This window comes from Scomber japonicus, chromosome 20 (assembly GCF_027409825.1).
Source record: "Scomber japonicus isolate fScoJap1 chromosome 20, fScoJap1.pri, whole genome shotgun sequence".
NCBI classification, from domain to species: Eukaryota; Metazoa; Chordata; class Actinopteri; order Scombriformes; family Scombridae; genus Scomber; species Scomber japonicus.
Genome location: NC_070597.1, coordinates 18,108,168 through 18,135,579, shown reverse-complemented (window position 1 = coordinate 18,135,579; position 27,412 = coordinate 18,108,168). Strand labels below are relative to the sequence as shown.

The 27,412-nt window shown below is 39.8% G+C and overlaps 1 protein-coding gene across 1 annotated transcript; it reads left to right on the top strand.

Moving 5' to 3' along the window:
• itga3b (integrin, alpha 3b) lies at positions 1 to 27,346 on the top strand. Its single transcript, XM_053341237.1, has 25 exons — positions 1 to 283; positions 13,451 to 13,578; positions 15,651 to 15,733; positions 16,109 to 16,358; positions 16,572 to 16,670; positions 16,943 to 17,150; positions 17,898 to 18,091; positions 18,587 to 18,675; positions 18,773 to 18,909; positions 19,398 to 19,484; positions 19,573 to 19,640; positions 19,779 to 19,924; positions 20,059 to 20,205; positions 20,307 to 20,404; positions 20,785 to 20,953; positions 21,211 to 21,285; positions 21,375 to 21,454; positions 21,724 to 21,801; positions 21,965 to 22,067; positions 22,375 to 22,551; positions 23,529 to 23,660; positions 24,092 to 24,205; positions 24,738 to 24,836; positions 24,925 to 25,050; positions 25,863 to 27,346. Exons 1-25 carry the CDS (start codon positions 93 to 95, stop codon positions 26,028 to 26,030), a joined length of 3,246 nt encoding a protein of 1,081 aa, XP_053197212.1. The 5' UTR covers positions 1 to 92; the 3' UTR covers positions 26,031 to 27,346.
• Positions 27,347 to 27,412: the final 66 nt, after the last annotated feature.

The window sequence follows — 27,412 nt, the reverse complement described above, 5'->3', positions numbered from 1 at the left end:
CCTACCTGTTGGATCTCATTACGGGGGGATTGCCGCTCCGGACCCACGCTGATCGTGGATCTGCGGGAAGGCTATAGTGCACTTTGCGAAGGATGAACAGCCCAAAAATGTCTCCAAGACTATTCCTCTGCGCTGTGATAGCTGTATACCACGGGACGCAAACCTGCAGTGGATTTAATATAGATGAACGGTTTCCTGTGATCAAAGTGGGGAAAACCAAAGGGAGCTTCTTTGGATTCTCAGTCGCAATGCATCAACAGACGGAAGGCTCCAGACAATACCTGTAAGTTGTCATCTGTGCATGTCCCAGAAAACGCTCAACTTCAGTCGCATTTACAGGTTCAAATAATGTCCGCGTTCAAACAGGCTACGCACCTGCTTCGGCCCGGTAGGCGGAACGAACAACTACCATTTTATCCGCCTCATAGAAGCTTATTGTGGTCGTTTCATGTCCACTAGTGCGCAAAACCCGGGATGTTGGAGTCTACAGTACATTGGGTTTAAAAAGAAAACACCTGCTGCCCTTTTATAAACTGAGTTTTACGCACTTGTTAAACAAGTGTTTTTCTACACGTAAAGCAGTTCTCTCTAGTAAACCACTGCTGTAAATCTCTGCAGATGTATTTAGGCTACATCCAGAGACAATACTTTTATCAAAAAATATACCAAACAGGGTTTCTGTGCAGTGTGCTCCTTCTGATAGTAAAAGAAGGTAAAAGAAAGTCATGGAAACTGGGCGTGCGGAAGTTAGGCTATTATCTGGGTCATTTTTTATTTAATTTTTTTAAAGTGAGGTTAAGAAGAGGTTAAATAAGCATCTGAGCTGTATCTGAGCTATATAAGATTTTTTCATAAATATATTCATTTGCCAAAAAAATTCTCATTTATTTGTATTGTGTTTCTGGCTACATGACATGCCAGTCCTCCAATCACTGCTGTGTCACTGCAGCAAACATCCCTCAAACTTGACTCAAGCATGCATAAATGATAAGACATCATTCCTCTTACATGCTTTGTGTAACTTATGTAGCTGGAGGTGAAACAGCTGGGCCAGGTAGACTGTACAGCTTTGGGGCTTGTCGTTACTGTGGAGTTCAATACACAAGAGCATGTCAACATGCGAAATAATAAGTATTAATATTGTAGCAAAAGGTATGTCATATCAGTCTAATGGGTTCCTGTATTTGTCCTTTCTGTGTATTTACTGTAGGACAGGAGTGTGTATGTTCCTCCATTATGGGCTGCACAGAAAGCTGTTGCATAGCCTGCTCTACTTTCTTTCCACCTATCCTCAGGCTATTGTATTCAGCTTAGACAGAAGTGGGCTTGTGTTTCCCAATAAAGGTATTCATTGGCCTGTAACACTTGTAGGTTGTGTTTGCTAAGACATAGATGCCCATGTGCAGTTAACAGCATTTGGTAAGCTTTACATACAAGTAAATGCTTTTTTTAAGGGAATAATTTATGTTCAAGGACAAAAATGTGCGTGACACATCTTTCCTGTTCTTTGTATATAGCGTCTTTGATGAAAGGTCCTCAATCTTTATCATTGTTTAGTGTAGGATTTCCCTTGGCCAATTACAGTGGCCCCTCTCATCCTTCCACATTCATGATCACACAGTGTGTTCATAACTCGCTGTTATATGTGACCTCGTTCTGCTTTGAAGAGTAACGCAGGAAGTTGATTGCAAACCAGATCCCGCTTGCTCTGTGTTTTCACCATTGAAGTGAGTCAGAATGTGAGGTTTATCAGCCTAATCTCTGCAAAGTGGCAGATATGTGATCAATGTGCCGGGTCCCCAGAGGGATGGAGTCAACGTCCACAGACTGCAACCCAAGAAGGGGACCACATGGCAGTGGTAATGAGACTGGAGGTCTGTAGGGACAAGGAGGCACTGAAAAGACTCACTGGTCTGCTGCAAGCTGAAAGGTTTAAGCTACATTGTGCTCAGTTCTGCACTGCAGCTTACATCTGATTTTGTTAATAAACAGTATATCCATAATTGGTGTGAGGTGACCGATTAGCAGAGAGTCCACTTGCACAATACCTAAAACATTGTTAAGGTTAATAATCTCAGCATGGTAGGGTGAGGTAGAGTGGAAGTTGAAGTAAGGGTAAGTTCTTTTTCCTGTTCATTTGGTAATTACGGATGCATTACAGGACTAAATGCTATGTACAAGCCTCTGGACCTGGTTTAAATTTGGGTTCACCCATTTTCCTCCTTAATTAGTTGCATCCTCATGTGAAAAAAGTCAGGTGAAATGAACTGACACCTATAGTACAAGCACAAAAAAATCAGTATGTTTTATGATGTTGCTTGACATTGGCACAGAAACTAAAGCAATACATGATGCCAATGATTCCAGCAACAACAAAAAAAAGAAGTGGATCCAGTGAATTTGCTCAACTTGGCTCAGGATGTATTTTGGTACAATGTGTTACTTGTCTCCCAGTTCTGAATTTGAAGAAGTGAGACGACAGATATATCTGATGGTGACATTTCCACTTGCAATGTGACCATAATGACCCAAAATAAAAATATTAACCTACCAACTTGCCATCAGGCTCTTCCCCTTTCAGTTTTAAGAATGAAATTCCTTCCTCATTATCAATTCTTATATGTTTTGACCAGTGTAGTGTGCTTATTTCTTCCAATGGTATCTTCTGTTTCACTAGTGTCCTCTCTAACAGCCTAATAATCTTATCTGTAATCTTTAGAGCCAACAATATTCACTAAAGACTGTGTTCAAGCCCTGAGAAACAATTCTGTAAAGACACATAAGAATGTGCTAATAGTGTCTCCCATGTTTGAGTTGGGCTGGTTTTACAGTTCTGTCTGTTTCCTCTGCGTTGTCTGAGTTGTTTTGTGGCCCCAGATCTGTGCCACTGCACCACAGAGCTGTTAGCCACATTTTCCTCATTATTGGAGGCAGCTTGAGTGTGAATATTTGAAAAATGCAAGCATATAAACCAGTCGTGACATGTGCAATGTTTAAAGTAAGTATTCTTTGTGTTTGCATGAGTCAGACAGAGTCCAAGATAACAGTCAGAGGTTTTCCACTCCCAGTTCTGCAATAAAATGAGTGCAATAAAGTTTTTTCCTCAACCGTTCCTTAAGATGCAACCCATTATCCAATTAGTCTAAATCTAGCAGTGTATTTTGGCTCAACTGAAGCAATTTTAAAAATGTATTTTGAATTGAGGATGGGTGGGGTTGTGACCAATTAGTAGACTGATATTACTTGTTGTTGGGGAAGGGCTGCACCTGAATAATCTAGAAGATACCTGAGGCCAATTTGTCCACTCCCCTATTCTCTTTGAATCACCCATTTAAGGTCTCAGAGAGATATTTTGCCCTAAGAGAGCTTTTTTTGTTCTCTGTTATAGCAGGGAGGAGGGACTGGGTAGTCAGCTGGCCACCTATTGGCTCTTCCAGTCCCTTGACCCCATGGTATGCCTGGAATGTATTACCCTTCTCTGCACAGTCGCAACCTGCCAGGTTTCAGGTTGAGACAAGACAGGAGTGAGAATGGTGATCTGGGGACTATTGGGGAACACACACAATAACCCTCCAAAATTTAAAGTGATTCCCTTCCTTCTCCAGATTCTTTCATTTTACAGGCAAGAGCCTCTTAGACCTCAGAGGAAGAATTTAATTCCTCTGACTGATGAATATTTAATCAGAGTTGCTGTGCCTCCGCCTTTTTCAGCTCATCTCTGTCTGACTGCAGCAGCCCGAGGCCATGAAAGTCAGCCATTTAATTTGACGGGGGCTTCCCCTCTGTGCTGTGAGGTGCAGATTAGACAGGTCGACCTGCTGTAAGGTTTATAGGCACAAACAGTCTGATGTACAGTGCAAACATATACAGGAATATGTTCTGCTTTTTCTTCCAACCTCCTGCAGTTTGACAGGATTAAACATTTAATTATGATTTGCTTTTGCAGAGTTAAAGAACAGGTTCACAATTTTTCATGTCTGTGTGAGAACAACAGTTAGGTGCCCAAATGAATATGGAAACATCTTTTGCTCGTTGTGATTGTCCCTCCTGGTTATAATGACTATTAGAAGATTCCCTCGAAATTACAATGTAAGTGGTAGGGAACGAAATCTGCAGTCCTCATTTTGAGCAAAAGTTCACCTAACACTTTATCTGAAGATAATATGAGGCAATTTATTGAATTTGTCAATAAAGTGGATATCTTCCACAGTTACAGGCCTTTTAGTAAAAATTCCTTCTTTGTGTCCTGGCTGGGTGTTTTCCTGTTCAGTTGCAGTGGAAGGAACAGCAAAAAGACAAAAAGACAAAATTAGTCACAAAAAGACACTTTGAAACTGAAAAATGTTGACTTGATTTAACTCATATGGATGACTGATATTAGCTTCAAATAAAAAACATTTTGGATGTAATCAAAAATCAAAAATCTATCCTTTAATGTAAAGCAGCAGATGATGATGCTGTATGATCCAGAGCTTTTTTAATAGTCATCCCCTAGTAATACATTTCAGTTTTAGTTGTGTTGCTCCTTTCACTGCAGCAGCTAAGTGTATTACTCAAAAGGTAGTGTCACATTAACAGAATGACTTAATGTGTTATGAGCTGTGCTGTAACACAGGCTAATGTAAATGATGCAGGTGGGTATGTGTAACTTTGGCGGTGATCCAACATTCCCCTTCATGCTCTAGAAATGCTAGAGGTCTTTGTGTCTGCAGTAGGCCTTTCAGAGCCCTACTGTCATTGCACAGTGACACACTTTCAGATAAAAATCCTGTGTTGTTCATTTAGACCCTCATCCATGTATTACATGAAAGCCAACCAGAAGCTACTGATATGTCATGCAGCTGTGTCCGCTTCCCCATAGAAACTGAAAATGCTTCAGTATCAGTATCAGGTGTGTTTTTTACCAGTACTTATTCTTTTGCAAAGCTCCATGGAATACTTTATATTTAAAGGATAATACTGCCAATTTTCTATATTGTTTTTATTGTATACAAATCTCATGTCAAACCAATAATGAATTGATCCTGCTTACAAGTATTGTGTGTGTAACCAAAGCCTGATCTCGTATTCCTCTTCACCATAGTCCTCTGTTGTTGTCCAAGTACTGTTAAAAATGCATCAGTTGACATGCTTCCTTGCCAAACTGAGGGAAAATTTAGAGGCCACAAGTATGGGTTAGAGTACAATCAGATTGAGGCATTACAAAAGGTTTTATGACACTCCTTTCTAATTTATTGTATTCTAAGTCGACCGACAGCACCTGTAAATTTTGGTGCAAGTGCAAGTTTGTCCATAGTGACTAGCCCTAATCTTTAAGGTGTTTATTGCCTGTGTCCAATCAGTTGGTAATGGCATGAGTTGCATTTTGTGTAGCAGACGAATGAATGACGGCTTCTAATAACATGCTGAAATGGATCCCAGCGGGACCTCGGGCCCCCTGCTAATCTCCACAGAGGAGATTCTCTTTGGTGGGGCTTTCACTGAAAATACCTGCAGTGAAGACTGTTTCAATCCCTAACAAAACTGTAAGAGATCCCTTTTTTCTCCCGTGGTTGTACAAATGCACTGAAACAGCAGGGAATTGAAGCTCCTGTAGCTGGCCTCCGGGCTAATGACGGCTGCCTGTAGCTAGAAAAACTATATGCTTCAATACCTTTCATGCCACTTTTCATCTTTGAAGGAGAAATGATCCGGAAGTATAGGTTTACAATTGGTATGTGTGTGTGGAAGTCAATGTATGTGGTAACTTGTGGCTTGTGGCTTGTAGCTTAACAATATCTCCACCTGTATTAGCGTATTATACAGTTTATTTATACATTACAAAAAGTAAAACTAAACATGTCATAGATAAAGAGCCAGTTCCAGTAGTCTTCATTGGAAGTTTTCCATGCCACAGCAGGCAGGTAAAAACAGATGTTTCATGCACACACCTGTGCTGCTTTATTATAAGCTTAGTAATATCTCTGAAACTTGGCACTAACCAGATATGCTAAAATTGTTGCTGTCAGCTCCATTCTAACTGTGAGGTAGTCCATCTGTAATCCCCCCACCCATATCCACTCTTTAACATACATCAGGGGTCAAAATGTTAATGGAAATACTGTTACTGATACTGCCAGTCTCTTGTGAGTTCTGCTATGTGTGCATGCTGTGAGGCTGTGAGGCTGTGGCATGGATGTGAACTGGTGTGGTGTCAGGGTCTGATAAACATGTGTCCAGGCTCAATCCATCTTTGTGTGTGTGTGTGTGTGTGTGTGTTTTTCTGTTTGTATGCATACCTGTATGTTTATTTCTCCCTGTCAGTTTTCTAGATAGCATGTTTGTATGTGTGTGTTTTATCATGTGTAGATGTGTAGGAGCAGTTGGGGAGCCACAGTCAAAACACCTGACATCATTCATCCAGTAACAGCAAACACTGGGTGGGCATAGTTAGCAGGCTAACCTACAGACATAATCCAAAATAACATTGTCCTTGTCAGACATGGTTTTACTTGTTGCTAATGAAAAGTGAGTTAGTTTATTATCAGGGGATGACCTGCCATGTTTAATTTGTCACGCAGGGTCTAAATGAGTTTGCTCTCCTGTTACTGTTTCACCAATGGCAGATGGTGGTCTTCAAACAGGATGTTTGTCCAGCTGAGATACCCTTTCAGACTGGTGCGTGTGTGTGTGTGTATGTCTGTGGAGAATACAGGTGCAGACTGATTTAATATCATCGGATACTATTTGATTCTTCTGCACCATTTCCTCTTTTGATCAACGGCTACATTTAATTTAATTTTGATCAAATGTTTCCCCTCATTTTAAATTTCCATTCATACTAATGATGTCTGTGTTTCATTTCTGATATATCTCATACTCTTCTGTTTAAAATAGCTAACATGTGAAAGTCCTATGTGACTGAAAGTTGCCTCGGAAGACCAAAAAAGCCCACTTGCTCTTCCACTTAGCTCTGAACTTCAGTAGCAGTCGATGAGTTCAGTGAAATATACGTAAGAAAAAAACAACAAAGATTTTAAGGCTGTCAGAAACAGCACCGATTAAAAAAAGAGAGGAAAAGGAAAAGCAGTCTAGTGGGCTACTGCTTTTGTGACAATAGGCGTGCCTACAGTTTACCACTAACTTCCTTCTCCGTGTGTATGTTTGAATTGTTAATAATTGACCCCCTTTGGCAGTGATACTGAGGCATATTGTAGTCTCTTTCCCCTTTTAGGACTGTAAGGGAGTAGATCATTTTATGTGGTTGTTAGATGAGGTTTTGTGGTTTTATAAAGATTATATTATTCAGGTGCAATAATTTTATGCAATTGTTAATAACTTTCAGTAAAATGATATTGAAATGAAGATGTTATTGTGTAATCATTGTACACATTATGGTTTTCTGTACGTAAAAACCTACAAATTTTGTTGAATGAATTAAAGTGGAACATAGTTACTTTTGTCAATTTTTGTACATGATTTTGACATACTGTGCATTTGTCTTACGTCTTGATATATATATTAAAGCTGCAACAGTTAGGCGATTAAGCAATTAGTTGTGAACTATCAAATTAATCACCAACTTTTCTGAAAAATGACTAAACTATTTTGTATTTGTTTAAGGAGTGAATTTCCCAATTCTCTAATTCTAGCTTCTCCAGCGTGAATATTTTCTAGGTTCTTTACTTCTCTATGGTAGTAAACTGAATGTCTTTGGGATTGGGAATTGTTGGTCGGAACAAAACAAGACATTTGAGGAAATCATTTGCCACCTTGAGAGACAGCAATCGACATTTTTCACCATTTTCTAAACCAAACAAGTAATGAATTCATCTAGAAAAAATACAATAGATGAATCAAAAATTGCAGCCTGAATATATGTCAGTACTGAACAATACCCCTTATTAACATTCTGACAAAGATTCACACTATACTGCCCAGCCCTTAGACAATGAGTACACATACATGCTGGGGCGGCATGTATGTGTGACCAATTCTACTTGCAGCAGGTTAATTTATCACTGTTTGTCCAGAGACGACTCATCTGTTAGCCATGTCCTGTACGTGCAGATACATAGTCAGTGTTTTAGCACTAAGGTGTGCTTACCGTGAATAGTCCGATAGCAATGTGCGTGCTCATACCCACCTACTGCTTTGTGAGTGTTTCCTGAAAGTACAAGGAACAGCTATTGTAATACAGTGAAACCACAGTGGGTGGGTACAGAACAGTTCCAGACAGAAATAAAAAAACACTAACTCACCCTGTGATTTCCTGCCACCTTACCTTCAGCACAGCAATAGCAGACCACACTATCAACGTCATCTCCTCTTTCAGTAAAGTCATAACATCATTATAAGAGCATAAAAAAGATTTCAGCCCTGGTCTCGTCTTCTCCTCATGCTTAATTCAATCTGCAAATTGAGTCGCTCCATTCAATATTATCTACATTTATTTGCTTAGTGGGTCTAAGTGGTGATGTTTTTTTTTGGAATCAATATTAGTGGCGTGTATTGCAATAAGTTTATATTATCCTGAAAAAATACTGAGGATGTAGTAACAGTGTGTGCTTGTTTGTATAGCTGTGTATGCCAATTAAATAGATTTAGGATTAGGGATGAGGATTAATAGCTTTTTATGTGTCTGTTCCTTGCCTGTACTTGTTTGATAATTTGGTGACCTGTCACGTGGTGCGATGAGAAGAAATATGTATGGGGAGTGTCAATGCAAACCACCATGTTTGACCAGGTTTTGTGCTGTCTTGGACCCAGTCGACAGTGTGTATTGTCCTGGAACATTTAATCATCTCCGAAATTACAGCTCCTTTTATGTTTTGCTCATTTCACTTTTTTCTGTCAACAAGCTGAATGGTCGTCATGAACATATTGTACATAATCCACAACGGCTTGCCCATAGAAAGGCTTCACCTTTCAGTTGATTGATTCCCTGTTCAGCCATTTAAAGGAAGCAGGTGTGCTTTCTGTCTCTAATGTTAGCGGTACGCTTTGTCAAACTGTGAACATGCTTTCCACTTCCATTTATAACCTTGATTAAAACCTGAATTGTTACATTACAGTATTTAAAGCTTCCGAAAATCTTAAAACCTTTCTCTCTTTTTAATCTTAGTGAACCTGCTCAGGGCTGTCCTTTTCCATCAAACCACTCTGTGTATCCTCATCTGACAACACCTTGTTACCCAGGGCAACAGCTACATGCATCTGCTTGTTTCCAATGAGTCCGCCCAAACTATAGCCAGAAGAATCACATTTTTAATTGCAGAAGCGGTAGACCTGTGGCTGTTCTGATGTACAGACTCAAGGCTGCTCATGTAACCATACTATTTGCATACTGTGTCCAACAGTATTGTAGAAGTGATAAAGAAGGTAGAAACACTGCAACCTTTAAATATTATCCCATTTCGAGATGTGGGTATATTTTAAATGGAGAAAAAAAAGGGTTACATGCTTTGCTCATGATGACTTCTTGTGTTAGACATGTATATTCAGTGGTTCCAAGATGACTTGTATGCCTATCTGATAAAAATAGGCCCTGAGGTTCACTAAACATTTTTCTTTTTCTGTGCCCTGAGGGCTACAGCCTCACTTTGTGACAAACAGGTTACCCTAAGCCTTATCTAGACAGGTGATCTATCACTAGACTAACACAGTCAGTCACACTTGAAGCTAATAATTGAATTGAATAGAAAATACACACTGTCAATAAAAAGTTAGAAACAAAGTTGCCTTTTTTGCTCTTGGTCTCTCATTTCCTTTTTCTATCTTGGTCTCTTTGTCAGCCACAGTCTCTCACTTATCTATTTTCAAATATTTACCCCTCTTGACATTTAAGGCATGGGCCAGCAAAGTGAAAAGTTGTGTGCCAGTAGTAGACATACATCAGGTGTCTCATCACAGTCCTGTTCAGACTGGACCCAAATGAAGATGAATTTACTCTAAATGAGGCTGTATTATGATCCTCTTTAAACACGACTGACTCACCTTGCACTCTGTCTCTTCTTGTTAGTTTCACAAAAACCTGTGAGATGGACAGAAAATGTCATTCAAAAGGGTTTAGTCATATTTAATTTAGTTGGGTTTCCAGGTTTCAGTCCTGTCGACTTTATTGTGAGTCACTTGAGTAGTCAGGTTAGGTTAATTAACTACAAAGGAACTACATTTGCTCCTTTAAGTGTCTTATAGACAGATGTCTGTTTACCACCTGACAAGACCTTGTAGTGTTTTTTTTTAAATAATCATTTTCTATCTTTCTTCTGTCTGGATTGTTTCCCCAGCCCCTCCCCACTCTTCCTTTCCATCCCTCCCTCACTTTTTCTAAATTTCTGACCGTTTTATTCATTGCTCAGTCAGATGTATGGGTGGGCAATGCTGATTAAGATGATAAATTGACCTCTGTTTGTTTAAATAAACATCACCAATATGAATATACAGTAGTTCATCAAACTTCATTCCTTGTACTTTCTTACTCAAGATGTGAAGAATGCAGCCACACTCCACTAACCTTACCTGGGTGTGTTAGACACAGTAAATGTTAGTTTTAGCCAGCCGCTCAGATTGCTCGTTCGGCAGAAGGGGCAAATTTCAACATGTCCTGAGAGTAGGAATGCAGCTGCTGGCTGCTCACCCCCCTGCCGAATCCCTCCCTTGCGCCTTTGACAGCCTGTTTATGAGGAGGTGATGAGCAGGAAGGGAGATAGGATAGTGCACACTGTTGCAATTGCAAAAGGGCAGAATATTAGTTGTGTTGTCAACAAATCTGAAACGATAGGTTTTGGTGATTTGTGTGTGCGTGTGGATGAGGATGGCTGAAAAATGACTGATAATTAGAAAAAGTTGGTTTTCATCTGTCAGTGGGGATAGTAATATTGTTTGCATATATGAAATAGATTCTTTCAGTCGTTATGTTATTGAGGACAGTTTATGTGAGGGGTTCTGCTTAAAATGTTGAAAATAGAGCTGCTCACTTTGAAAACTGTCTTCACTGTATGTGAAAACTGATGGCGTCAATCCACAGTGTTGAATTTTCACAACAAACACAGGTGACCCACGTGTTTCTCCTGAGACAGTCAAACGACAGTGAGTATGTTTATGATGTCGGGTTAGATCAGATATTGTTGTCTGGTTTGCTGCAACAAGGAGTGAATCAAGATGGAGCAGGTGTGATTCAACTGGACTCTGTGTCCATATTTTTTTCCCCTGGTAATAGCAAAGTTCACACGCTAAGTGTTTCATAACAGACTTGCTTATTCCCTGACTTGGCCCCCTTTTTTTTGCTCTAGCTAAATGCTTTGTCTAATCTCCCATAATGAAGCTTAGTTTTTCCACAAGAATGGCTAACCTTGTAAGCCAGTGTTTTGAGACACTGTGTTCCCAAACTGCTGAAAAACTCTTTGGGTGGTCATGACTTCTGTTTTAATGGCCATGGAAAGACTGTAGAAAGTCAAGCCATTTTGCAGACATGTACCATGTACTGTACAGTATCACTCACCCACTTGTTCATGTGCTTAACTTGTTCTAGTATGAGCACACACACATACACATACAATGTACATCACAAAGTTGGTCCTCACATACTCACTGTGGGACTCTGTGGCCCTGATTCTCCATATATCTGTCAGCCCTAGTAACGTCTACAAACCTCTGTGGAGTCTCACATGCTGTCTACATTACGAGAATGATTACCTGAACCAAGGCCTCTTTTTCCCAGTCTACTGGAAACTGCCGGCCCTGAGAGGCCATCTTGGTTCTTCCTAGTTGTCATCACTGTGGCAAGATAATTGATTCATTGCTGATAGTGCCCTTCTGGGAGCAGAAAGAAGGGATAATTGTACCTTTCTGTTTCAAATGATGCACACATGGCTACAGGATGTCAATTTTTCATGCATCTGTGGAAAATGCATAGCTTGCTCCTGTTATATTGTATGCTTTAAAAGCATAAGATGGCATTTCACTCTCATATATTCATGGCTGGTTGAAGTAAAGAGTCAAAAAAGTATAAAACAAATGCAATAGTACCTGTTCAGAGATCAGAAATGTGGTAATCTCCCAAACTGTCAGGTTTCAAATTGATAATGGGGTAATTCAATACAAGGTCAGCAGCCAAATCAAACTCACATGACTGATTTCCACGCAAACTTCCTAATCTGTTCCTGTTCAGGTGATACATCAAAGACAAATTATTTTTGTCTGGCTTGAGATGTTCTCATGATTAGATTGCAAGTGTGTATGGGGGCATTTTGTCTACATAAGAGTGTAAGACAGATGCTGTAGTGGAGTGGTAGAGCCTGGTACATAGTCTCACTCTGTCTCACTCTGTTTAGGTAGAATGAAAACTCACCATAACCAACATTATATTAAAATCTTCAAATTTACCTCTTGCAAAGAAGTTGGAACAAAGTAATGTTGACTCATAAAAGATGTTTGGATTTGAATGTACAATGACCTAACTGTAAAAGGGAAATTTTTACGTCTACACCTCTTATCTGTATTTATTCATACTTATCGGAATGTGTAAGGGTGGTAGCTGCCCTGCAGTTGATATGCCCACAAGGCTGACTAACAGTTTGAATCACCACTTTCTACTGTTCACCACTGCCAGTAAAATGTCAGCAACCAACCAGCAATGCATGAACTTGACATGCTTAAAATCTGTACTTTGACTACTCTACTACTATATGCTTTTGTTTCCAGACAAAGTAGAGCAGGCCCTGTGTCACACACACTGTAAACAAGATTGTCTACACCTTCCTCCTACAAAGTGGAGCTAATAAATCTTTTGCTGACAGTAAATAGTGTGTCCCAGCACAGAGAAGTAATCCCCCTACTTCAAAGTTGTGCGGTGTGTTAAAAGGTGCTGATGTAGGGAGTGTCTGGGTGAGTGGACAAAAAGATCAGGTCCAACACTAAGAAACTAGTTTGTGTGTGTGTGTGTGTGTGTGTGTGTGTGTGTGTGTGCATGTGCGTGTGTGTGTGTGTGTGTGTGTGTGTGTGTGTGTGTGTGTGCGTGTGCATGTGCGTGTGTGTGTGGTGCCAGACTTGTCACGGGTCATGCTCTGACTGCTCCTCTCTTTCCACTTTTAATTTACCAGTCACGTGAACTAGTCTACTCTTTGTGTGTGTGTCCTTCTGTCTATATAAACTGAATACATACTCAGTGTCTCAGGTGTCACCGTTAATAATTCATACACCTTATTAGGGAAATGTGTCATACTGTTAAAAGCTGGCTGGAAAGTCGAAGCCAGATGTTCATTCAAATGTACTACAACTCAAAGTTGTAGGATTGTTTTCTGTGTTTTGACTAGCAGGATTATCTGTGAAATCGTCTGGCTTCTTTATGTTGCTGTTGCTTACTCTGCGTGGTGTTATCTAACACAATGACAAGGCTCTGATATAATCTAATAATCTTTATCTGTCTCTCCCTGTTTTCCTGTGTGTGTGTGTGTGTGTGTGTGTCCAGGCTTCTAGCAGGAGCACCCAAAGAGAAAGCCATGTCCCTACAAAATGTCAATGAAACGGGAGCTGTCTACTCTTGTCCCATTACAACGGACACCATTGATTGCTCCAGAATGGACCTGGTCAGCACAAGTGAGTGAGCCTGTGAGATACACAGTAAAGCGAGTTGTTGCACCTGAACAGAGTGAGAGGAATTAGCATTGATGTGAAAACATGACGATGAATATACTACAATCCCTATAAGGCTGTACTAATGATGCACTCAAGTTATATATGGATAGTAGAGATGGCATTCCCATGTTAATGATTTCTGATTAGTCAAGAAAATTGTGTGATAACTGAGTTGGTTGTCTGAATATTTAAAATGCTGGTAAATTAAAATTTTAAAAAGTATTTGACAAGAACACTATTAACAAATCAGAAGCCCTTAGTCACTATAACACCAATATGAAGAGAACGCAGCATTAGGCACAGCTGTGCTTTTAGCTAAAATCAGTATGCTAACATGCTCATAATTATGATGCTAACTTCCTCACACTGACAGTGCTAACATACTCATGTTTAGTGGGTGTAATGTTTACCATACTCTCCATCTTATTTTGTATATTAATTAACACGAAACACAAAGTACAGTTGGTTGATATTGCCATTATTGCCATATTTCCACCGAGTCAGAGCATCAATAAAGTTATTATAATTCATCTCAGGGAAGAAATTAAAGTCTGTTCAAATTCTGATGGCAGTTTGTCCAATAGTTGTTGAGATATTTCAGTCTGAACCATTGACTGTAGGACAACGTGTCTCCACTTTCTTCTACAAAAATATCTCCTTTCGGAGCCAGAGTCTCTGCAGAAGAGTCAGGTGGCAGACACTGAGGCTTGAGAGTGGTTGTCATAGCTGTCAATCATGATGTCTCACCCCCTTTTATATCATCAAATAACTATTTAAGAACAAACTTATTAGAAAAAGTAGCAGTTCAACAAACAGCACAATAAGAAATGACAGAAATCATCTTTGGGAAAATTTTATTTGACAAGTACCTGATTTTGTAGTTTGGCTCATGTCCTATCTGCTAACATACAGGGGGTAAGATTCGTGACTTGTACTGCAGCTAGCTCGCTTTTGGAGAGCTGTCATGACACCCATATTCATATGCAGTTCAGAGGTCTAGACCAATGTGGCTGGCTAAAAAGCACTCCAGAGATAGTAATTAAAAGGTTGATGAAATGATTTAGTATAGTGCTTCCATAAAGCTGATAAATAAAAAATTGTAAAAAGGCTGAGAAATCCTTTCTGGTTGTCAAGCTTCAAAAACACAGGATTCAACATTACCATAATGGGCCATTCCTGTCATGTTGTGTCTTTCAAATTCCATGACTCTAGTTTGTAATGCAGTAATGTTAGACATTTGTTGTCCCAAACCCAAGATAACACTGATGACATCATCAGGGTTGTGACTAGTAAACTGACCTTTTTGTTTGAAGAGTTTTGTTGAAGGAGTTCCCCTTTAACACATATGGGTACTGTAGAGGATTTCATTGAGAAACTGAGACATCATCTAGCTCCCTCTTTATTCACTAAGGACAGTGCTACTGTGTCAAACAATTGCAGTTTAATCCTTGACATGCACAGTTATTTGCTGCACCTACATGAGGAGCTCTAGGATACAAAATCTCTGAAAGTGCATCCTCTCTTAATTGAAGGTTATTAACTGATAGACTGAAGGTGAATCAGCCCCCCGGAGGCTAAAAGTAAGAACCATAATAAAAGGATTCTTCATCACTTATGACGGAGTTGCTGCAGTCACGGTGCATTTTTGTGGTTAATATTTGTCAGGCCATGATCCAGGCTGAATGAAAGTTTACTGTTTAGGTTGTTTTTTTCTGTGACTGTGATCATCATAATCATGGTGGATGTTCCTTATATATATAAAGGATGGCCTGACAAGACTGACACTTTACAGTGCATTTATATGGCGCTGAAATGTTGATATTGAAACCGATTCCTAAGAAAATACCAAACATTTTAATATTGATGATGTGAATCTACATTCTGTACACTGTATTTCCATGTTGGTAGAATAATAGAATTTAAACTGCTATTTAGTACAGCACATTTGCAAAGAGCATTAACTGTTATTAGCTTTCAGTTAACCTTTTAATGTAACTCCCACACTTGACCCAACCTATCTGACACATCCACAGCAAATCCATCAGAGATGGTGGAGGGCATGTGGCTGGGTGTGACCGTGGCCAGCCAGAGAGACCAGCCGGCAGGACGCGTGCTGGTGAGATGACACCCTGTATTACTCTATTATTCAATGACACAGATGACGTATTATGTGTACAGCAACATTTCCTGTAGCATTGAGGAGGATCCAGGGTGCAAAGACAACCTGTTTATTCCACAATTTTGTGTCACGGATGACAGCTGCAGCATACAACCACCGGATATTTCACTCAACACACACACCCACAAGACATAATGACACATTCAGGTAGAAATTGCCAGGCAGAGTCATACTGAAATCATTTGCATGAGTAAGGAATTATTTTTTCCAGAGGGAAATTTTTGCCTTCTTGATATGAACTTTGCACGTTATTTTAATTTCTTGCAACACAGGATGTGGAACAAATTAAACATTCTTTTCCCTGGTGTTCAGGCATGCGGACACCGTTATGTAAAGATCATCCAAGGTGGCACAGAGGAGCAGCGTCGGATGATAGGAAAGTGTTACGTGAGGAGTAATGACCTGACCTATGACCCCAACGATGAGTGGCAGACATACAGTTATGAGGTCTGCAATCCCAACCTCGGCATGGAGTTTGAGGGCATGTGCAACATGGGTATCTCAGCCGGCATGACAGACACTGATGTCTACATCGGCGCCCCTGGCAGCTACGTGTGGCAAGGTTGGCACTGAAGAGTTAATATAAAAAAGAGGGTGTTTTGTTACTTAACATTGAAATAATAGGCAGGTTTCACAGACGGGGATTAAACCCCATGCAAGACTATGACAATCCTAGTCTTAGTATAACAGTAGGATTATTCTCTGTCTGGGAAACCTGTCTGTTGTGCACGAAGCAGATTTTAACATTGTTGTTGGATTCTGCTTTGTTATAAAGGAGATGTTCATGTTACATGGAGAGATCCGGATCCTGGGAATGCATGGGACTCCACTGGAAAATATTTTGGACAGCTGAACAAACGATACAGTTATATGGGTCTGTTTCTTTTTTGTATTATAAAAAGTGTAAAATCCTTTTTACCATTTAATCTTCCAAAAGTCAGATGAACATCTAGTTGTCAGTATGAAATGCATGAAAACCACAAAAAAGGAAAATGGTTGTTTTTAAAATATGCTCTTCATTTCACAATAGTGTCATCTGTATCGCAGAAAATCCCATTTTGGCCATGGTGTTGAAAATGGCCCATATTGCTTTTATAAAGGTCAGACGGCAGTTTAACATTGAATCCCTAATGCTGTCTTCTGCAGGTTATTCAGTTCTTGAAGAGAGAAAGCTGCTGAGCCATGACGACTACACAGTGGTGACAGGGTCGCCCAGGGCTGAGTCCAAGGGTGCTGTGATGTTAGGGCGAAAAATGGCCAAAAAGGAGATTGAGGTGGCACTCATCATCCCTGGGGAACAAGTGGGCTCGTACTTCGGGAACAGCCTGGCTATCACTGACCTCAACAATGATGGGTACGCCTCTGCACACTAGATAGTGTGATTATGGAAGAGTGAAAAATAGGAATATTGTCTTATCTGTTCTTATATATTCCTTGTTTGGACCTCAGACTACATCATACACCTGATAAGATTACTTCTGGGTATACAAGGACAAAGACGGTTTGTTTTTTTTCTTTTCCAAAAGCTGAAAAAATATTTTTAGAGTCCAATTTGTTACCAACAAAAATCTGTGAATCACATAAAATCATAATGAAGCCTATTTTTCATTTCTGGTGATCAAAAAAATGGAATAGGTTTCAAACCGCATTGCATTAATTCAGAAATAATGTTTCTAGCTTTTCACCTAATGCCATTTTTGAACACAAGCCACACAGCTAGAGGAGGACAAAAAGGAAGTGTTATGGTTATGGTTTGCCTGTAACTGTATCTTGTGTATCTTGAGGTGTGAGCTGCTCTAATGCTCTGTAGCTATGATCTGCTGTGTTATGTGAGGAATGCATGACACTGATGTATGTCTGAGCAGGGATGAAAACCTGTCCTTTCAGCAGCTCAGATAAGGTGTTTGTCATGACATCATGGCAGAATCACGTGTCTCCCTTTGATGCATGAATGAAACCTTGTAGGGCCTGAAAGACTTTTAGGGAATGCATTGAGATGCAAAGAATAGGACTTGTTTTTTTGGGCTGGGTTGTTGTTTTTAATGTTCATGTGTTGCATATTAATGTCTAATTTACTGGATGTTTCCTTTGTCTTTTCCAGTTGGAATGACCTAATTGTTGGTGCCCCGTTTTATTTTGACCGTAAGAAGGATGAGGGAGGAGCAGTGTATATCTACATGAATGAGAATGGATCTTTCCAGACAACTCCCACCACAGTACTGAAGGGTCCAGCAACGTCTGCATTCGGCTTTGCAGTTGCTGCCATTGGTGATATCAATCAAGATGGATTCCAAGGTATGACTCTGAATGCAACATTTGTTTTACAAGTTACACAAACAATGTATTTTACTTTCTGTAAAAAAAACTCCAAAAGGACAATATCATTCCACCCAAACTGCAGGTTAATTGATGCACTTCAAGTTAAACACAATTTTATGGCATGTTTCTGGTATGTTGTCTAGGCTACCCTCGCTATATGCTAAATGTAGAGGTAGTGCATTTAGTACAGAGGAAGCATTGAGTTCCCTATTAAGTAGTTTGTATTATATATGTTTCCTATGCATTGTTGCTAAACAATTATTTCAGCAGAGAAACATAATGCACCTTGCTACATTACATTAAACGTTAAAGCTTTAAAAAATTGCAGCAGTTGGCATTCTCTAGTCATTATGTAGCGTTATGCTGCCACCTACAGGAGTAACACCACCCTTACACAGACTTCCACCAGTTTCTTTTCAGCTGCTTTGCATGTTTCTTTGAGATAGTTCACCCCTTTCCTTATGTCTGCAGACTTTGCAGTGGGAGCTCCATTTCAGGCCACAGGCAAGGTTTACATATGGATGGGAAGTAAAAACGGAATCTCAAAGAATTACAGTCAGGTAACCTCTCACCTGGTGTGATTGACAGTTCTGACTTTCTCTTAAAAAGCCATATTCATTGTTATGGTCTTTCATGTGTCATTGTTGCCCTCTATAGGTAATTGAGGGTAAGTCAGTGGGTAATGGAGGTTTCCAGACCTTTGGCTATTCCATCAATGGGGGGATGGACATGGATGACAACAGTTACCCTGACATCTTGGTTGGCTCTCTTGATGATCGCATTGCCCTGCTCAGGTAGAAATAGTAGAGAAAAATGTCACTGTTTGGTGAAAACATTACCATTTCACTTTTCTTTTTTTTTCTTCACAATTTGTTTGTTGTCATTTTCTCATTTTCTCTCCACAAGACACATACAGCAACACAGTGACAGTGGGTACATATTGACCAAGGGTACATACATTATATTTAGCACACATGTATACACTCACCTACCATTTCACTTTTTTAATTTACCATGATTTAACTTTATTTAAAATATCATAATGTGTCCTGTGTATTGATAAAAATTGTAAACTGTCTTCATGAAAAAAAAAATACAATTTTTGTGTAAGTCAAAAGCACAACCTATTTCCTAAAAGTGAAAGTACAAAGATTAAAAGTAAATATTATATAATAATGTACACACATTATTTGGAAGATATTCTCAACTTTTGCCAGTTTAATCATTGAGTTTTATAACTTAAATCTAGACTGATTACCCTTTTTTGTTTGTGTGTTTTCAGGGCTAGACCAGTCATTCACTTAACTAAGAACTTCACTGTCGGGCCACATATTGTGGATCCTAATAAGTGTCCTGGAGATACACCATGGTGAGAATTCTCTTCAGAGCACCTAATTCTGACACTGGCTTATTCCATTTTGTTTGAAGATTAATTGATTTCTCTTTGTGTTTCACAGCATTACAGCAAAAATCTGCATGTCTTTCACTCTAAGCACCGGAAATAAAGACTTCAAAAAAAATATCAGTAAGCAGTCTTTCTTTACTTCATCTAGACAAACCATGTGCTTTCAAACTGCATAATTTAAAGGCTGTAATTATACTGTCTTGCTGGTGGATGCTGCATCTTTATATAATGTGCTGTATGTGTTTCCACTTTATAAAGCGGTGAAATACACAGTGGAGGCCGACATGGAGAGGAGAAGAAGTCCCCGTGTTCGTTTTCATGCCAATAAAGACGACACATACACGAGCCTCCTGAGCCTGCCAGCATCCAAACCCAGGTGTCATGATCTGAAGCTGACTGTTGTGGTAAGAACTCAGTACAAATACACCATATGGTTTTTTGGATTGTGCTATGTGTGGTATGGGCATTTCACTTCTGCTCTTGTCCAGTAGCTATGCACTTATTAAGACTAATACAAGATTCTTGGATGAATTTACAGTCACCTGTGAGAGACAAACTGGAGCCAGTGGTCTTTTCCCTCAGCATGTCCTTAAATGAACAAAAACCCAAAGCCAGGCGTTCCCTGCAGAACCTGGACTTTTTCCCAATTATCAGCCCGGAGCAGAAACTCACACAAAGAACTGAGGTTGGTCCAAACGTAGCATTCAGAGGCATTGTATAGATAGATATAGATAGATAGTGAAGCACATGTTTATGATGTGATGTTATTTGTCCTGTTTCCTGCAGATTCACTTTCAGAAGGAATGTGGCTCGGACAACAAATGCACCAGTAATCTGCAGCTGAATGCCCAGTTTGTTGATGATAACAAAAAGCCTTACCCCAGGTGAAATGAAATTCTGAGTAGTGAAGCCTTCTTTGACTGATTAAGACTTTTTTTTCATGCCTAACAGTAAAGAAAGTCAATGTTTTTCTCAAAATCTTCACATCGGCAGTGTGGAAAAGTCTATGAAAAGCATATTTAGACTTTCTAAAGGAATGCAATCAGAAATGCAAAAATAGAGAGCCTTTCTGAAACCAATACAAATATATTTTTTAGCTGTTACTGTTGCAGTGTTTCCAGTAGCACGAAAAACCTGGGTATACCTAAAGCCCTAAATGTGTATATTTGCCAAAATAATACATTTAAGGACTTATTGAAAAATTTTAAAATTGAAAAATAAGTGAATTAAAAAATACATTTTGTTCATATTTTGCTATGTTCAGACAGGGAAAATTCCAGGTACTTCAGTTCAGCAGCAATATCAAGATAGTACAGCTGATGGTGGAGGTGACCAACTTTCCTTCTGAGCAGAAGCTGGCTGAGGACGCCCACCAGGCCATGCTCAACGTCACCATCCCTGATGCCCTGATATACTCTGGTGTCAGGTCGACGGTACGTCCACTGGAGGGCAGCACGTGACAAATTTAGGGTGGACGCCTGGGAAATATCCATTTAATAGTTACATATAAGTGTTAAAACCTTCTTTTTTAATAACACAAAATCACACTGCAAGATTTTTCTTTTGTATATCATTAATATGTTAAAAAAAAGACCTGTTATTCTCTGACACTGTTCCTACTGCATTTGCACATGTATCTCCAGCCTCTTGAACTGCTAAATTTAATCATTTTGACAAACTATGTGTTTAGGACCGCGATGTAGAATGCACTTTTGAAGGCACAGTGATGTGTGAGTTAGGGAATCCACTTAAAGGAAATGAGAAGGTAAGTTTAAATATTCATCATGAACTGTTTTAGCTGTCAGCTTTTTTCCTCTGCTGTCACACTTCTAATCCTCTTGTTGTCTTAATTAGGTGTCACTCATCCTCAAGTTTGAGACATTAGGGATCGATCTGTACACACAAGAGGTTGAGACTGATCTGCTTCTGTCCACGTGAGTGTCGAACACTGATGCATAATCATACTTCATTTACAGTGGGACTGTATTTTAGAGGCTAGTTTTAATTCAGCTTTTTACATACTACATTTGTTTATGTTTTGTGCACCGGCATTTTGTTTTTGTCCTCGTGTTTTTAGTGTAAAAGTTTAGGCTGCATTTGAATTATCAGTGATAATTTCTTGCTTTTGTGGCTCTAAAATAATCTATGAATATCACACTGGCACATTTTGTTGCTTGGCACATTTTGTTGCTTGTTTCTTCAGTGTTAGCGAGCAGAGCGATCTGAAACCTGTGGCTGTGGCCCTGCTGATTGAGAACACCATCCGCCCCTCCTTCTCTGTGTGAGTGTCATTACTTAACAACTCATGACGCAGTGCATGTACAGCACAGTAAAGAGCACAAAAATACCATGGCCACTGAAGTACTGTAGGTCACGTCATATTATCTTCCCCCCAGTTTCTGCTTGCGTAGTGTACAATCCTGTCTAACTCTTACCCTGTCCAGAGCGAATCAAATGGTGCGAACACAATTCGGTGGGACTGTGATGGGCGAGTCAGCCATGGTCAACACCAGTGACGTGGGCAGTCTGGTGGAGTTCACCTTCATTGTGAGTCACCTCCACCACTCAGACTATATTAGACCTCCAATACTATATATTACATCTAGAATATGTGCTTCTCACCCACATTTCCTTCATCTCCACCCTGTCTTTGACAGATTTTTTTTTATCCCTCAGAAGTTTAATATTGTGTGGGGAAGAGATTGTTATGTGAGCTATGGTTTGTGGTGTAAGCATGACCAGGGGTGGATACTATTTAGGAGTCACAAAGTCACAGTAAAGCCCTGACTGTTATTTCACACTATCTGTTTGATTTCTACTGACGTTTGTACTGCTGACTTTTTTCCACCACCAGGTAAACATGAGAGGTCAGCCGTTAGGAGACCTGGGGACCCTGGCTGTGGAGTTTGAGTGGCCCTTTGAGGTTGCCAATGGCAAGTGGCTGCTGTACCTGACACAAATCGTCATTAAGGGGCAATCAGAGACAGAATGTAAACCTCCTGGAGATGTTGTCAACCTGCTTAACCTAACTGTAAGGCTCCTTTTTAGGTTTTGCTTCAGAGCCCCAACATGAAACTTTTTCCTCATGGCCAAATGAAGTGTATTATTGTAATGTTTTCATTTTCACTCTCTTGGTCAAGTTTTTTCCCAAATATTTTGGACACTGTGAAACAGTTTCCAGATTTAGAGTTATGTAAACCAGAAACAGGCTCTGAACATGGAGATTGTGAACATAGTTTATTACAATGAAATCTAATTGAAACAGTGCCAGTCATACATCTGGCAAACTGCTCAGGTTCATATCCAGACATGGATCTTTGTAACATGTAATTCTTTTTTATTTTAATCCTTACTATCTGTGCTCTGTTTTTCTTTCTTATAGCTTGCTGCAGGCCTCACCCATGAAATATGCACATCCCAAAATGTCCCATTATAAAAAAAATGCTACAGACACAGTTGCATATAAATACAGCAGTTACTTTAATGAAAAGCATGACAGTTTCACACCATTGCAATTTTGTTGATTGTACAACTCACATACTTGGGGTGAATGTAACAGTACGCTTGATGAGTTTCACTTAGCTGGTCTGACTTAATTTACTTTGACTCTCCTGACGTGGAGTGTATTGTGCTGTTCACAGGCGTGTTACATGTGCTGTAAATCATCCTGACATTGGAGCAAACTGACGCAGTCTGAGCAGTCTAGAGTACATTTCAGCGGTAGAAAAGTGGTGTGAAAATGGTGTCAGTGCCAAACCACAGTTGTTCAGAAATACATTTTGGAAAAAAAACATCAGTGTCGCCACATACAAACCTCACAGAGCCCCAAATAGAAAATCATGATGTGTGTGGCCTACATATAGACAGTGGAAATGACAATGCTATTCTGAGAATAATTTGGTAATGTCTTTATCAAAACCAGTAATTACCACTAGGCCTCTGATGTAATGTCTCTGTCTCCTCTGCTTCCCGCTTTCATGTCTCCCTTGTCCCTCTCTTGTCTTCCAGTTGTCAGAGAGTAGATCCAAGCGTACAAAACGGCAGATCAGGGTGGACGATGTCAATGACATGGACCAGCCACAAATTATTGAGCCACAGGCAGCGATCACACTTAACACACGAAAAGAGTTCTACTCATTGGTAAGAAAATGGATCTTCCAGAACAAGGATCATGAACAGCTTTGAACTATAAAGGAAATATATTTGATCATCAGATTTTGAGGTAAAAGCTATTCATGCTTTCCTGGATGATTGAACAGAAATTTAAGAAATCACCTTACTGCTATTTCATATACATGTATGGACATTAAAGCTATCTATGTGTCCCCACTATGAACTGTGATTCATTCATTCCATGCAGCATGACTCAAATTCACCAGCAACGGCTACTTCTTTATTACTACTCTACATACTGTATACTATAAGTATAGAATTACCACTAAGTGTGGACATGGATCTTCTACTATACTGGCAGTCTTTCAAAAGGCTTCTAGTCTGTAAATTTACAGTGTACAGGTGTTAATTGTTAACTCATTTGTGTAATAGTGCTTCTTTCTCATCATGTGTTGAAGGAATGCTCCAAGGGAACGGCACGATGTGTGACCTTTAGCTGTCCATTACTCAACATGACGGATTCAGCCAAGATTTATGTGAGGTCCCGTTTGTGGAACAGTACAATGCTCGAGGTCAGCACACCAGCTACAGCCACACATGCAAACACGCACACACACATACACACACACATAATAATTTAATAAAATTGTCCATGGCCTCTTCCTGCTTTGGTTGAGGAACATCAATAATGAGTGTAAGCCTATTCATTAATTTTCATGAATTAAATTGTGGTAGATCTTCATATGGTCAGAAGCAGGATAACCCGTGCTGATCCATTCACACCAATTTCAGTGTTAACAGAGGTACACCACTGGGATAAAACTCCCATTGGCCAGCATTTGCAACCATCTTCCGTGTGCTCTCCTTTCTAAGCACTATTGACCAAAACAAAATCTTGAACAAATATTCTTGAATGTTGACAGGTCAGTTATGGTAAGAGTCAGTCTTGCACAAAATGTTCCTAAACAGTGTCTCCAGAGTATATTAAGCAACTTCAATAGCAGCAAATACTTCAATTTAAAAGAGTATATCTGGATTCTGTGCTTCTACAAGCTTTGACTTCTTTGTGAAAATGTTTTTGATGCTGTATGTGTGTTCCTGCAGGACTTTAACAATGCTCAGCAAATCATGGTTAGAGGTGAAGCCACACTGAAGCTCATTACAGATCAACTGAACATCAAGATGGACAGCCAAACCACCTCGGTATGGGTGCTCTTTTTGGTGGCAATGATGATGACATTGCTGATTATTATATGATTATTTTACTGGACTGTCTCCACTTTTCTTGTAGTTCTCTGTGGATATAGAACCAGTGGCAGGGGTAGAGATACCCTATGAGCTCCCATTATGGATCATCATTTCTGCAGCTGTAGCAGGAATTCTACTACTAGGAATCATCATTCTTATACTTTGGAAGGTGAGACCACAAATTACACTGCAATAATTACTCTCGTACATAAATCTGCTGTATCTCTGCAGACGCGAATATCTTTCCACATGCACTATTTTATTTAGTTGCACCAAAGATCTTCACTGGATTCTACGATAATTGCTGACCCATTCATCTGACTGATCTACATTCATTTTACTCCATATTGAGCTGTTAGTCTAACCTTTGACTCACTCCCCCCATGCTCCCTCCTCCTCCTCCTCCTCCTCCTCCTCCTCCACCACCCCAGTGTGGCTTCTTCCAGAGAGCCAGCAGGAGGGAGATGTATGAGGCCAAGGCCCAGAAGGCTGAGATGAAGATCCAGCCTTCTGAGACAGAGAGGCTGACTGAGGACTACTGAGACCCCCATGGGTCCCCCTATGCAGTGGGGACCTAACGGCACACACCAGTGGGGCTTTTGGGTAACAACACCCCTTCCAATGGACTTTCTATGAATGCTACTAATGAAAGCGCTATACGTGTGGGGTGTAATTCGACTTACTTCACTTTCTTTCTCTTCAGTTTCTTTCTTTCTGTAACTAACATTTATCCTACTTCTCTTTCAGGCTAGTTCTAGGTCTTGAGCTGCTGAACATTTTATATCATGATTGTCTGTAATCCTTAATCTTTCTTTTCCATCTTACTCAGTGGGATACTGTGGGTCTCTCGTTTCCCCAACTTGATTTTCCCCAGCTTCTGAATCCTAAATGTTATTCTCAGTCCATCATTAATCCGCAGGTCTCCTGCGGCTAAAGTGTATCCTCTTTAATGTCACCCCTCTCCCTCTCTTAACTCTATAGCTTGGATTCTTCAAGCGAGCCGTCTACTACCGGATAATGCCAAAGCACCAGGGGGTGAAAATTCGCAAGGCTGAGCGCTATCAGTTCAATCTGGGTTTTCAGCCCGAGGAGCCACAGAAAAAGTATTGGATCACCAACTGGACAGAGATGCAGCATTACTACTACTGAAGCCTTAACTTGGAACCTTGAACCACTCACCGTCACACTGTTTTGACACGGGCCAAACAAAGAACATTGGGCTTTGTCAAGCTACATGGATTCTTCAGTGCACAGACCAACTGTGGTGCATTCGATTTGAAACATAACATTTCTAGTAGATTTCATCAACTTCTCCAGTGCAATATACTGAACATTTGTGTTTCAGAGATTGTAATGTATTATGTGCTTTTATTGAATGCAGTGTTGTACATTGAATCGGGGTTGCATTCAAGAGTAAATTGTTTGTCGCAAATTGTTTTTATTAAGATTTTTATATGCTGAATTTGGTGTTTGTGCATTTTCATATCTTTCTGAATCCTCCATGCACACTTCCTGATCATTCATCATGTTTATTTTCACCATGTCTGTTTGCTCTCTAATCACAGGAATGAGTCTATTGATTTTCTCTGTGATTGTATACGTCTTTCCTGCTCTTTCACCAATCATCACTGTGTGGTCAGCAGTTGTAGCCTATGTAGGGGTCTGAAACCAGTTGTTCTGGAGATCATTTTCAAACTGCACTTAAAATATGTTTTAGTTGCCCCCATGAGATTCCACTGCGAAAGCCCATCAGCAAACAACCCTGCAACACGTAAAAAAAACAAAAGCTTATCTGTATGTAGACTTAACCAACATGTGTTGATGAGATGATGGGAGCACACTTAATAACTATTTATTACACTGTCTTGCGTTATTACAATATTGAACCTTTTTAGATATTTTTTAAAAGATCACATACGGGGAGTCACAACACTGGATTCAATAATACCATATATTGTACCTGACTGGAGACTTTGTGTTGTTATAGCTCCAGCTTAGATAGTTACGCTATAAATTGTACATAGTGACAAGTTACGATAAATTGACTATATGAATGGATTGCATATGTCATTGGCCTTTGTTGTGTCATTGTCTCTAAGCTTTGTATTTTTGTACGCGACAGTGAGCTGAAACTTGGACTGTTTCCAAGCCGTTGTGGCCCCTTTTGAGGTCTACCTGCTGCACTGAAAATAGACTGGACCAACAGAAGACAGTCCCTGATGGGAACAAAGTGCATTACCACTCTAGCCCGTGTTGCCTGAGAGCCCACCGGTATTCTGTTGGGAGACTGAGATCTGTGGTCATTACAGAGGCTCTATTGACTCTTTGAGTGAAGAGTAAAGTTGATGAACCAGTGCACAAATTCTGTTCTCTGTGGTGGTGTTTTTGTTCTTGTTTTTTTACTGTGCAGTTTCAATGTAATTAAATTGTTTTGAACAACCTTTGCAGCTTTAATTTGCTGCCAGGAATTACTTTGTGTTTTCCTGTGATTTCTCACTTACTTATCACACATAACACATATTTAGTTTCTT